Source organism: Symphodus melops (assembly GCF_947650265.1).
Source record: "Symphodus melops genome assembly, chromosome: 4".
In the NCBI taxonomy this organism is placed as follows: domain Eukaryota; kingdom Metazoa; phylum Chordata; class Actinopteri; order Labriformes; family Labridae; genus Symphodus; species Symphodus melops.
Genome location: NC_136694.1, coordinates 22,605,273 through 22,618,121, shown reverse-complemented (window position 1 = coordinate 22,618,121; position 12,849 = coordinate 22,605,273). Strand labels below are relative to the sequence as shown.

At 42.0% G+C, this 12,849-nt stretch overlaps 1 protein-coding gene across 1 annotated transcript; it reads right to left on the bottom strand.

The window, feature by feature from the left end:
- Window positions 1–307: 307 nt before the first annotated feature.
- Window positions 308–12,067, bottom strand: igsf8 (immunoglobulin superfamily, member 8). Its single transcript, XM_079340818.1, has 8 exons — window positions 11,890–12,067; window positions 11,557–11,712; window positions 7,753–8,133; window positions 6,315–6,779; window positions 3,925–4,103; window positions 3,125–3,377; window positions 1,881–2,339; window positions 308–557 (listed from the first exon to the last, which is right to left on the bottom strand). Exons 2-8 carry the CDS (start codon window positions 11,609–11,611, stop codon window positions 430–432), a joined length of 1,920 nt encoding a protein of 639 aa, XP_079196944.1. The 5' UTR covers window positions 11,612–11,712; window positions 11,890–12,067; the 3' UTR covers window positions 308–429.
- Window positions 12,068–12,849: the final 782 nt, after the last annotated feature.

Sequence of the window (12,849 nt, the reverse complement as noted above, 5' to 3'; positions counted from 1 at the left end):
AAACAACTTTGTATCCTTTGCAGTATCTGTAGGACTCCTAACTTTAAACAGACATTAAGTACCTCCATTACTTTCATCTTAAGAACACATTTTGCAGTGGAAAAAAGGAATAATTAAAAAAACTGAGAATAAGGGTAACTGAGTTGTGGTTTAAAAAAAATCCAGATTATTATGTCTCCCTGTTTGTGATGCTGTCATCACTAAAACATGCTCTTTTCAGACGTTTGGATATAAAAATACATGAGATTATAAAACAGATTTTTTTTGGCTGTGTTTGATACACCGTAGGATGAAAACACACACCATGGACCTGTTCCATTTTTCATTTAATTTTGTCTTGAAGTTATTTCTTCCATGTTATCCTGTGCATCACTTCTCTAAGCCTCTTCACAAGCATGAAGATTTCACATAGCCAGCCACTGCAGAAAGTTATTTTTGAGCGCGCTGCCTCGCCAGTCGCTTCATGAAGCAGCAGGTCACAGTTGCGATGATGAGGATGCCAACAAACAAGGCCGAGGATACTCCGACAACCAGAGGGATGAGGAGGAGGTCAGCAGCTGGGGAAAGTGAAAATTTAAAAAGGAGAGAAAAACCATAATGCAAATAGTTTTACAAGAGCGATACAGTAAGATGCACTTAAGTTCTATTTTAAGTAATATTTCTATTTTAAAGCTCCTGATTGGAACTTTTGTTTGTGTAGATTTTGGCGCCCCCTGTGGACAAAGTGGAACCTTTTCTGTCTTTGCTGATTTTGTCCTGAATGTTTAAGTTTTTTTTTTTTAAACTAATATAATCTGATCCTGCTGTGTCTTAACAGCCACACATTGTGATTCCTTGTTGTGGGAAATATAAATGAAGGCTGATTCAGCAGCGAGCTCTAACATACTTTGTCTGGCACCTAACGGCACCCGTTTCAGACATTTAAATCATTTAATAGAAACAGTCTTTGTTTTGGTCTCGTTAGCTTTTGATAGTCAAATAGAGTCCTAGATTGCATTATAACCCAATAAAACAAGGTGACGTGGATATTATGTGAAGTAAACCAAGTACAACATTTTGAACAAACGTTTGGTTTGGTTTGAAACTGATATGGATTTTTAACATGTTTGGAATCCATATTGATCAAAATCAAGTTAATGGGCTGACCTAACAAAAACCAAATGTGTTCTCAACCTAGAGTCTACCAGCATGTCGAGTAGAAAGCAGGTCATCGACCCAAATAGTAAAAAAGGGTTAGAGTTTAAAAGAAACTATGATAAGTCCTGTGCTGGACACACCGTCATTTAGCTTTTGCCAAATATTGAGTTGATTTATGAGCTTTATGATTTTAAGTGTAAAATTGAAATATCCATCTGTTGATCACTTGATAAAAATACTTTGATGGCAGTCATTTGAGCTAGAAATGCCTTTTCTAAATGTCTGCTACATGGGACGGTAAAGTGCACGTTTACATTTGTAAGCTGTAAATACAGGTGAACGTTGACCTGTAATCAGCTCGAGGGAAGAAAGGGTGTAGAGGTTAATCAATCAATCTACTTAAAATGTGAAACATCACTCTAGGTTAAGAGTCAAGGCTTTAAATTTACAGCTGACATTTAGACAGGAAACCCTCCAGCTTGTGACCAAAAGTTGCTTTTTTTGTTTAACCTGTCCAATCTCCAGACGACGGGGATAAATCTGGAGGGAAATTGAAAGGGCAGCACTCGAGCCAATAGGTAGACGATACCGTCTCTGTAGCCAATCGGACTTAACTTGAACCAGGAAGATTCCTTTATTAAAATGTGTACATGTTTAGACTGTGGGCTTTGAAAGGAGAGCTGTCGAAATGTCTTTAAATGCGTCTGTGATGCGTTACATTATCCACTATGAGTCTGACTTACCTCTGGCATAGAGGTAAACAGTCACTGCATTTGACTCCGCCCTGGACCCTGTGTTGTACCAGCCTCCATGCGGGTCCTGCCCCCAAGCCTCTGCATGACACGCATACATTCCCTGATCCTCTATTGTAGCTGTGTGGACCCTCAGTCTGTAGCTGACAGCAGACAGGCGGTCGATGCTGACCTCGCTTGTGTTGGTGTAGATTTTTGAAACACCATCGTACATGAGGGCAGCCATCACTCTGGGTTTGTCCTCGACAGGGGAAGCTGACAGAGTAACATCAGGAGTCGTGCTCTGCCCTCTCCTGATAAATGGTGCAGGGATCGGCCAGCGCAGCCACTGCACCTGTGCCTGGGCAGGACCCGTGGTTGTCACAGTGGCGGTGCAGATCAGTGTGATGGTGCTGCCTCTTTTTAGCAGGGGGCCTCTGGGGAGCTGAGCCACGGCGGAAACTAGCACATCTGAGGAAGAAAGTGGCAAGTTCAAAGACAGAATAAGAGAACATAAGTGAAATCTATAAACAAAACTGAATTCATATATTTAATCTCAAGGTTTATTTATGTGTCTCCCTCGGGAGAAATTGGTCGTGGATGCTGAGAAACTCAACGCCTGTTCATCAATTTTTACAACATTTAAAAGGTAATCTGAGTTAAATCCAGTTAAACTAACGTGCATTTCTAATAAGAAGTGAACCAAATCACTCTTTTACTTCTTTCAGTCTTACCTTGAGCAGTTGGATCTTGTCTGAACCCATCGTGCTCAAGAAATAGTCAAAGTTTTAGGAATTTGCTGTAAACTTAAGAAGGGTTAAGCAAAGCTGGATCAGGATTTATCGGTGGATGTGGACACCCACTCACACCACATTCACACACTGGCTGTCACGTAAAGTGCCTAACTGCCCTACAGCACTACTCCACATGCATTCACACACACAGCAGTGGAAACAATTTGTTCAGTGTTTAGCGAGTTCAGTGCCCTGACCCAAGGACACTTCGACATGTGAACACAAGAGCTGGGGATCAAATCCTCTTACCTTTTCAAATTTATTTAAAATAGCATTTGAACAGTTTCCCCCCCTCCCATTAATTTAAGATAGCTATGTTAAAACCTGCATGCTAATGTATCATGTATTCTGAATTGTTTTGTTTTTTAACAGTGCAGCTTCTCCAGTAGCGTTCCTCCTTCTTTGAGAATGACACTCATGGAGTGAGTTGGCGTGTTGCACCTCTCTTGACTTGACTCTCACCTTTGGTCTTGAGGTTGACAGTGACGCCCTCAGACCTCTGGGTGTGTGTGGCAGGTGTAGAGGGACCAGGGTTTCTTCTTCCAGCGTATACACTCACGACACACCTGTACACTCCAGAGTCTAGAGGGCGGGCTGAGAACAGCTTCAGAGAGTATTTTCCCTCTGACACTTTCTCCATGGACCCCCCACTAGATCGGCTGGTGTCGTCCCCCCAGCTCACTACACCATCTGGGCTCATCCGGGCCACTTCCACCTTTTCATAAAATAAAAGATGTCAGGATGAGTTAGAATGTACACCGGAACTAAAGATTTTCAAGGCATCAGAACAAAAGAAATCACAACATTTATAGAATAGCTGATTGTTGTTTTGTTCTAGGAATGCTTTGGATTAGTCAATAATGTAACAATCCATTATCTGCAAACATGAAGAAGCCTAAATAAGCAGTTTCTTGTCATTTATCAGAATTTAGCTTCCAGCACTTAGACACGTCCAATTAAAAACGTTTCATATCCATCTGTAATTTGAGCTGAGTAACTGTGAAACAATAATGTGACTTTGGACAGACCTTAATGATGTCCGTAAATTATCCTCTGTCTGTGCTTAAAAAAATCTATTCAAAGTCAGTCTCTTTATTTTATTAATTTTATTAGACTGTGACGGCAAACAAGTCTCATTTTCCTGCAAGTTGTTTTAGTGATAGCATGAAGTCTATATTTGTTTGTACTGTATACCAAACTGCTGTAAAAATAACTCAAACAAGCAGCAGCATCTCTGCCTTGTCACACAAAAGATTCAGTACCTCCACTCCTCCGGCTACAGCCACATCGCTGCTTACTGATCCCCTCTTCATCCACTGAACGAGCAGTCCGGAGTTCACATCAGACGGCATCCCCAACACCTCACACGTCAGGATGAGAGGGGAACCGATCTGCAGGGTGACCTCCCCTCGGGGTGAGGAGGTTACGCTCAGTGATTCAGCTGGGGGAGAGAGAGAGAGAGAGAGAGAGAGAGAGAGAGAGATGTGAAAACATTGGAAAATCCTCCGTGCTGCAAAGACTCAAAGAAACAGTCAAATCTGAGTCAAATCTTTGGAAAGGAAAGCCGGGCAGTCATAACATGATGTGACTGCCAGAATGAAATAGACTTTAATTGGTACTGTATTGTTTGAACAAAGCTTCATTATGAAGGATTTCCAATCAAGTGATATGACAAAAAACAGCTGAATGAATAGTAGAAAATGAACATGTTTCACTAGGTTAAAAGAAAGCCTTTCATATAGTTGGTGCTGATAGTCTGGTATAATTAGAAGGTGTATTTGTCCATTGTGTGAGCGAGGCCTCGTTTAACCACAAGACTTCTCCAAAACACAGCCCTGCTCAATAATAAAACACATTATTGATGTGAACAAAGGGAGACATGTCAGACTATTGTATTCGTCAGACAGCAGGGGAGAGAAAAAAACTGAGCTAAATAGTGCCTGTCAGCATTGTGTGTGAGCACAAACAATGCATGCATTGAACAGATGTGAGTCTCCAACTGCAGCTTCAGTTTTAATGCTGAACAGAAAATGATTTGACCCACGTCATGTGGGTAGCTCCTTAATACTATTAAGAAGAACGTATTACTTTGTTTTAGTCCCACTCGACCCGAGTGTTGACTTCATTCTTGAATTTATGTACGTGTGATTACACAGATGAAGCTGCTTTACTGGCAACATATTTACATCAGTATTTAACCCTTTATCGGGCAAGTGACTATTTTTGGTAATTTCCGTACACATTACATGTCCACCCTTCTGCACCTCAGTCAGGTCGAGAAGCATGTGATCCTCAGCCAATCAGATCACCCTACCTCACTGATTTTTTTTTTATAAACAGAAATAAAGTTCTGTTATGTCCCCCAATAACACTCTGAGGTTGAATTTCAAACTATTTCAATGAGTGCCCTATAAAAGGGTTAAAAAAATAAAATAAAATAAAAAAAACAAAATACACTGTAAAATCATTGAAGTCACACAGGTATATAAGACACAGTATGAAAAGTGTGTCTTACACACAGAATTTGACAGTAGCCAGATTTCACAATAAAAAGGTACACAGATTGAGTAGGAAGTGCTGGGCAGAGCTGTCCTCACAGTAATGGAGACAGCAATCTGACAGAGAGATATTCATCCTCTCTGTGGGATAGAAGAGGCCAAGGTGAGAGAAATGATTTCTTAAGCCTTTAGATCAACACCAGCCCTTCAGAATGTAAATCGAGCCAAGTGGAAGAGCCGTGAAGTGGTTATGAAGCTGTTCATGCTGCAGACTACTGAACCTATCAAAGCCAGAGGGATGTTCAACAAGAGGTCTGCCTGAGCGCCAAGCCTGTCAGTCAGGCGCTCTGACAGCTGACAACCTGAGCCGATAGTAGAAGCAGAGCTGCAGTTATTAAGTCTATAGAAAACTTATCAGACATTTATAATGAAGTAGCCAATTTTTAAAAACAAAACAAAAGAAGAAGAAAACTGGACCTTGGACCCTTCATAGACTGAAAGATTAATCAGGAAAATAAACAGCTGACCTATCAAGAGGATTTGCTGCAGCCCTAATTTGAAGATGTCCATCCATCCAACGGGTTATGTGTGAGCTAGCTATCCCTGCAGCTAATCAGAACCCCCGAGCACGCCCTCTGTCCACACAGGCCAACAAACAAGGCAACAAGCTGCCTATCTGTCAAGTCAGTGCAGCGCTCACTCTCTCCCAGCCAGCAAACTAGACATTCAGCTAAGCTCCAAGTAACACAAACACCCAGCCTGAAACCTGGACAGGGTCCAAAGTGCTCAACAGCACTGAACATCCTGGCCATCTGACGCCAGAGAGAGAGAGAGAGAGAGAGAGAGAGAGAGAGAGAGAGAGAGAGAGAGAGAGAGAGAGAGAGAGAGAGAGAGAGAGAGAGAGAGAGAGAGAGAGAGCCAAGAGTCATTAAGTGACGGGGAGAAACCAAACGACTGTCGATTTGTTTCATTGTTTTATTCTGCAATCACAGCAGCCAATTTGATTTCCTTATATCTGTGGCTCATCACTTTACAAAGGGCCTGCTTAAGGGTTTTATTACTAACTTCTCTGTGACATATGCTTGTGGTAGTACAGTGTGGAAATTGCTTTGTCATAGTTTTGGAAATATTCACATTCTTTCAATCATACTGACCTATTTGCTGAACAGTCAAGTTGCCAATATCCAGAGTCCTCTGTGCAATCTTCTGCCACGATCGGTCAGGGTCACGGATCCACTGAGAGGCTTCGCAGAAATATGAGCCCGTATCGTCCGGCTGCACCGCCTTCATCTTCATCACGTACACAGCCAGCCCCGCCTCCCCGTTCCTCTTCTCCAGCGTGATCTCTCCGTCGTCGTACCTCTTCTTGTACGCACGCCCAGGAACGATCCCCAGCATCTTGTCGATGGAGATTATCTCTCTGACGTTGCTCACCTCCCCTCCTGTGCCGTCGCTCCCTGCGCTCTCTCCTGCGCTCCTCTTCCCAAACGTGATAGACAGGTGCGTGAGCTGCTCTGATTGGATGCCAGCTGAGCATGTCAGCGTCAATTCAGCCCCCTCTGGCACTGGCTGACCAGTGAGTGAGCGAGTGTAGCTGATCTGGAGAGTGTCAGGGATCACTGCATGTGCATTAAGGGACACAAATAGACAAATTATATTACATTGAGCGGCTACAGGGGCCGAACAGGAAGAAAAAAAACACACCAACATTTAATTTCTAACCCCTGTGTGCTGTTTATAGACACTTCTATGTTTAGAAAACTCAATCTTTTCATCAAACAGGCTTGCTGTGACTGAGTGAAAGCCTTAGCTTTTGCCACCGGCTTTGCCAAAGAATGGGGGATTAACTGCCTGTTATAGAGATGAAAGTCTTCAGCGGCAACTTTAACACCAGGCACCATGCCAAACTTCAACCTCGCAGAACACTAAAAGGACGCCGAGAGGAGACGTCCCTGACGAGCTTTTGGACGGCAGAATATGAACGCAAGCTCCAGCAGATGGATAATGTGAAGACAAAGAGACAGAGAAGAGTTCAAACTCCAGACGCTGAATGTAAACAAGCGATTATTAACAAAGTCAAACACAAAATCGGATGAATGCATGGTAAAATGTCCATGTGGCTGATGTAATACATCTTTCGGAGCCCTCATGAAGGAACTTGGATGAACTCGTTTCCATTCTGTCTCAGAGCTAAACGATGTTATTTGTAGGGATGAAAGCGGGACGTTGAACACAACTTTTAATTTGTCATTTATTCAGCCAACAATCCTTAATTTAAGGATAGTTACATTTCGATTGTCAGACGTTTAAGTCGCACATGAACACAGTCAAACACCTAATTACCTTCATAATACATTCTGGAAATGACTCGTCTTTTTCTCCTGTTTAATTCAAGCACCGCTTTCTCTACTTGCATACTTCTATCATTTAACTGTCCGTTTCTTGCTCCCTCATTTCTGACTTTCAGCACATATACCACATCGTTAATCAGCGCGTTAACTTATACGCCAGACAATATGTTTTATAGCTGCTATTATGGCCAAGACTCTCTTTAAAGTGATTTCTGATCTCGGTGTATAATCGTAACCTCACCTTTGACAGTCACTGAGGCGCTGTAGTTCCCCTGGTAACTTTCGTCAGTGCTGGGTGTGTAGCACTCGTACTTCCCCTGGTCCTCAGCCCGAAGCCTCTGGATCACCAGCCGGACTTTGTCCCCCGAGTCCCTCTCCACTCTCACCTCCCCGTTCTTCACCCGGGGCTGAAACGGGGCATAAGGGAAGCCTTTATCCCTGGTGGAGACGACTCCCATCTGCCTCCCAGCAGCATCGTCCCTGTACAGGAACCACTCAAAATTCTGTGTGCGCGGTCCCTCGAACCCCGTCACAACACACGGCAGGGAAAGTTGGAACCCTGCGACGCGATAGAGGCTCCCAGTGGGAAGTGTCACGTCGCGACACGCAGCGTAGTGGAGCACTGTGGAAGAGAGACAGAAAGGCAAAGGGTGTGAGGACAGTAACTACGTTATCCGAGTGGATCAAAGTCTTGCTTGAAGCATGTAATTTGTACATGGACTCTGATCAATATCCTGAGCTGATGAGCGACTAACAGACGATCAATACATTAAACAGCTCAGGAAGAAAAACACCATGGCTGGGCTACTTCCTTTAAATACTATTAGACATTTAATTACTGGAATACAATGATCTGAGTGAAAGCTAGAACTTGTTTAATTTGTTGGTTAACGAAGGCACAGCTCACTAAACAAAGTTTTGAGCTGTCAAAGCTTAAAGCTCCTGTGAGCAGTGACTTATGAAACAGACTGAAATGAACACCGACTCCTCTTCATGACCTACAAAAGCAAACGACACCATGATTGATTATTTCTATATTGTTATTTTCAGTGCCTGAAATAGCTGCAGCAGTTTCATACGTTTGACTTTATCAAATATTCAAGTGGTAAACTTCACAGTTAAAAGGAAGCAGGGTTTGAATATTAGTGAAAAATAAATAGAATTGAAAGTTATTCACATCAGTACAGGACAAAATAATCGAAGAGATACCGCTCCGTAAACAGGGGGCACCAAAAGCTGACACAAACCATAAGCTCCTGACAGGACTGATTTAAGAATCAGATTCAGATTTTTTTAAAGCAGACTTGATGTCGCTCTAGTACAGTGAAAGAGGAAACGTTTTCATTTTACTGTCACTGAGAACAAAGACAGGTGTCAGAATATCTTGCCTGGAATCTATTGGCGACATATGTGTTTGTCATTTTTACAAACACAAAACAAATCACAATGATTACTCAAACTCAGAAAGCATTACTGATTAACCTTCTGTCCATCACTAATCATTTGAGCTTTAAAAAATAAAATAAAAAAATTGACAAACTCAACAGTAACATCTTTTTACAAAATGTGTTTTCCGGTTAAAGAAATTCAAGAATCTAAAGCAACTTTTGAATGTCTTTTTTTCCTCTGAACTCAAAGCAGTTCAGTAGGCTGTTTGCTGGCAGCGTTTCTTCTCCATCAAACAGTTCACGACGAGTTCTGTGGGTCGTTGTGAGCGGCTGTTATCTAGTTTAGAGAAATATGTTGCTGCTGAGTTTAACAAATGTAGTTTGTGTCCAGTAAAAGTAGCAAAAAAAACAAAAGGTCATGGCTGAACCTGATATTCCCCGAGTGATAAGACTAAACTCGAGGCAAAAAGGGAAAAATAAAAAAGTACTCTTCCACATCCCCTCAGTGCTCAACAGTAGCCTGGCAACAAAGCAGATTTTCAGAGATTTATTTATGAGTAAAAACACTCAGTATGATGGCCTCAAGGCCGAGAGCAGCCAGCTTCCAGGTTCAGGCCTCAGTGTATTTCTCATGCAAGTCTCATTGTCTGGCTGCATACCCCACTTCCCCTGAAACATCTCCAAAATAGTTTCAGGCACCGATCACACTAGACTACCAAAAGACTGAAACCTTTGTAACACTGAAGGGCATTACTATTCTCTCACAGCGACAGACCCTGACTAAAACAAACACATGTGTATATCAAGTCAGTCAAAGGTGACAAACACACTGCAAGAGCTGTACCCATTTCTCTGTAACCAAAAAGGGCAATATTGAGGAAATCCTTGAATAATAGGTGCAAAAAAAGGAATGATAACTAACAAAAAGCTGTGCTTCAAACTTTGGAAACACAATACAAAATGCATGATCTACTCTTTTCCCCTCACACTAGTTGAGATAAATAAATCCAACAAGAAGCAGCAATCCAATTTCCTCCACATTCAAAATCAGACAATAGAAAAAGACATTAGTTTGTAAGGGCATTGAACAAGAAACTGATTCACTGTGGACATATCAAGGCCAATATGGGCTTAATGAGGTCAGAATCACCATGTGAAACAATGCAGACTTAATGGATTAAAAAGACTGAAGATGGAAGCCTAAAATGCTCCCTAAAAAAGGTTGACATATATTAAGAGATCTTTAGTTGTTTAGGAGGTTTAAAACATGCCTCATTTGTGATGAAAAACTCTCAACGTATTTCTAACTCATAGAATCAAAAAGCTACTTAAAATGTGATCAGTGAGAAATAACTGTCAACAAGCAAAACCCAAGACCTGTCAGACCACAAAGAACCACCTTAAACTGATAAATACATGAACAACTAGTAATACTAGACAGGTGTGTTTTGGCACTCCCCACCTGTGAGTGTGTGTGTGTGTCAGACCTAAAATCAACAGGAGATTTCTCACAGGCTGAGGCACAGCCCGATGACAACACACCCAGATAATGACATGGGAGACTAGTGGGAGGCATAAGCGGATCAAGTCCTAATTAACATTGGGCTTGGACTGATAGGTCTGGGGGACACGGCGGCTTGTAACAATGCTCAATACTCTCTGGATTACACACTGTGTGGTGAAGAGGAGGAGGGAGCCCCCAGATTTCCCAGGGAGCCACAATGAGATGCATTTTAGAGCACAGATTGGTTGTCTGTGTGATAAGGAACCTTGTCTGTGCAGTTATTATTAGTAATACTGTATGATCTTTAATACTATAAAAAGGGACAGAAACAAAGGAGAGGTGTTATTTAACATGAAACGTCTTGCTGTAGTTGTTATATTAATTTTATATCAGAAATAAGAGAAAACAAGAAGCCCAGACTGGTAGAAATATTGACACAGTTTGCACATCATGTGTTTGGTTATCACATCACATGTTCTTATACAGATAACATCTTCAAAAATAATAACTTAGAAGCACAGGTGACCCTCTATGCAGCATCTTTATTACGCTACAATTTCACATCGTAGACACTCAAGATACTCAAATGCTATTTCATGTATGCTTTGATGATGTAACAAAAAATAGATTTGCTTGTGTCTAAACCTTAATACATAAATGAACCATCTGCAAAACTAAAAACGTGATTATTACTTAGGGGGAAAAAACAATTCTTATTGATTTGAATATATTTGCTTTGGACTTCCTGGATGACTTCCGGAACTCGATGTTATTTGCCCAAACACCTGTTTCTCCTGAGTCAACATTTACGTGACGTAGGCCGACCTCAGAGTGACACTGTTTGATACTGTTTGATACTGTTTGATACTGGGGTTGTTTGCGGTGAGAGCAAAGGAAAATGACGGCTATTAATTGTCTACAGCAGGAATATAAAACACTGGAAAAAAGAGCAACAAAACGACTCACGGCGAATGGACGACAATGGCAGCAGAAACGATGAGTACAAACCGACATGATGCCGGTGGCGTATAAATTAATAGTGTGATTGGGCGGCTTCTGGAAACAATCATGCAAAATGCTTCTCGTGACAGATGGCGAAGCGCTTTTTAGTCGCTGCGGGCAGAGAAAACAAAGCAGGTATAAAGTCACTCACCCCCCTGTATAAATACGAATAATGCTGTTTTCATCGAAGCCATCATGGTCCTCATCTTCCCCCCCAGCGTCCAGATGGATTATGGTGACTCAGATTTCTCTCTCTGTGTTCCTGTGCTCGTTCATCGCCAATCATCCCGCCGCGGAGTCCGACTGTCTGCACAACCAAACCACACACACGATAGGGTTATTATTAAAAAGAAATACATGATAATGTGCAAAGAATTCAGCAAAAACAAAGATTATGGCCATCACAGGAGTTAGCACAATCATGGAGCACTGAAGCGCATATAGATGTCTCAATAGAAACGCGTGAAAGTGCAGATTTAATCACCTTCTTCATGCATCTCCGTCAACACGTCAATTACTCCATAATATCCAGGTTTGCTTTCAGATTAAACCGCCTCCCCGACAGACATGCCGCTCCAGTCCAGCCATGGGGCGGTTAGCATCACAGGGGATTGGATGTGTGTGTGTGTGTGTGTGTGTGTGTGTGTGTGTGTGTGTGTGTGTGTGTGTGTGTGTGTGTGTGTGTGTGTGTGTGTGTGTGTGTGTGTGTGTGTGTGTGTGTGTGTGTGTGTGTGTGTGTGTGTGTGTGTGTGCGTGAGAGGGGAGGGGGGGGGGGGGCAGGGCACAATACAAAGGAGGCGGTGCATGCATGCTAAAGAAGCTCCGAGAAAAGAAATCAGGGAGGTGCCATTGGTCGAGAAAGCGACGATGGCATTCTGAACCAATGATTATAACACAGCCTTTCAAATACCACCATCGCACCGCTAGAGGGCGCCGCAGTAAAACACATGCAGTCCGAAATAGATTCATGACCGTCAGGAGTGTAAATGATTAATACATTGTGTTTGTTTCTTTTTCAGAATGTGACCTTGCTTTAACCATGCAAACACAAACCTTTGCAAATATCCCAGCTACCTGTTATTTTCGGTGGCCTTAACTTAAATATTTGCACAACTTGATTTTGGCAACATAATTTAAGGCTTTGGATGAGTTACGACCTATTCTTTTGTTTTTCCTGCATGAGCTTTTCAAGGAAATGCGTCTGTAGAGCTAAGAACTTTACTAAACTACAGATGACACCACAACTGATTTCTGCATCATTGCTGCAAATACTGCAATGAAAAAAAAAATGTCCACAACTAATTTCAGCCTGCTCCCACATTTGTCCATTTTAAAATTGGGCCTTAAAAAAGACAAGATAAAGTTTGTTTTTTTTTGTTTTAAAATGCTGGACAAAAAACTTCCTGAACATGCACATTTGTGTGATTTACTACAACTGTTTACT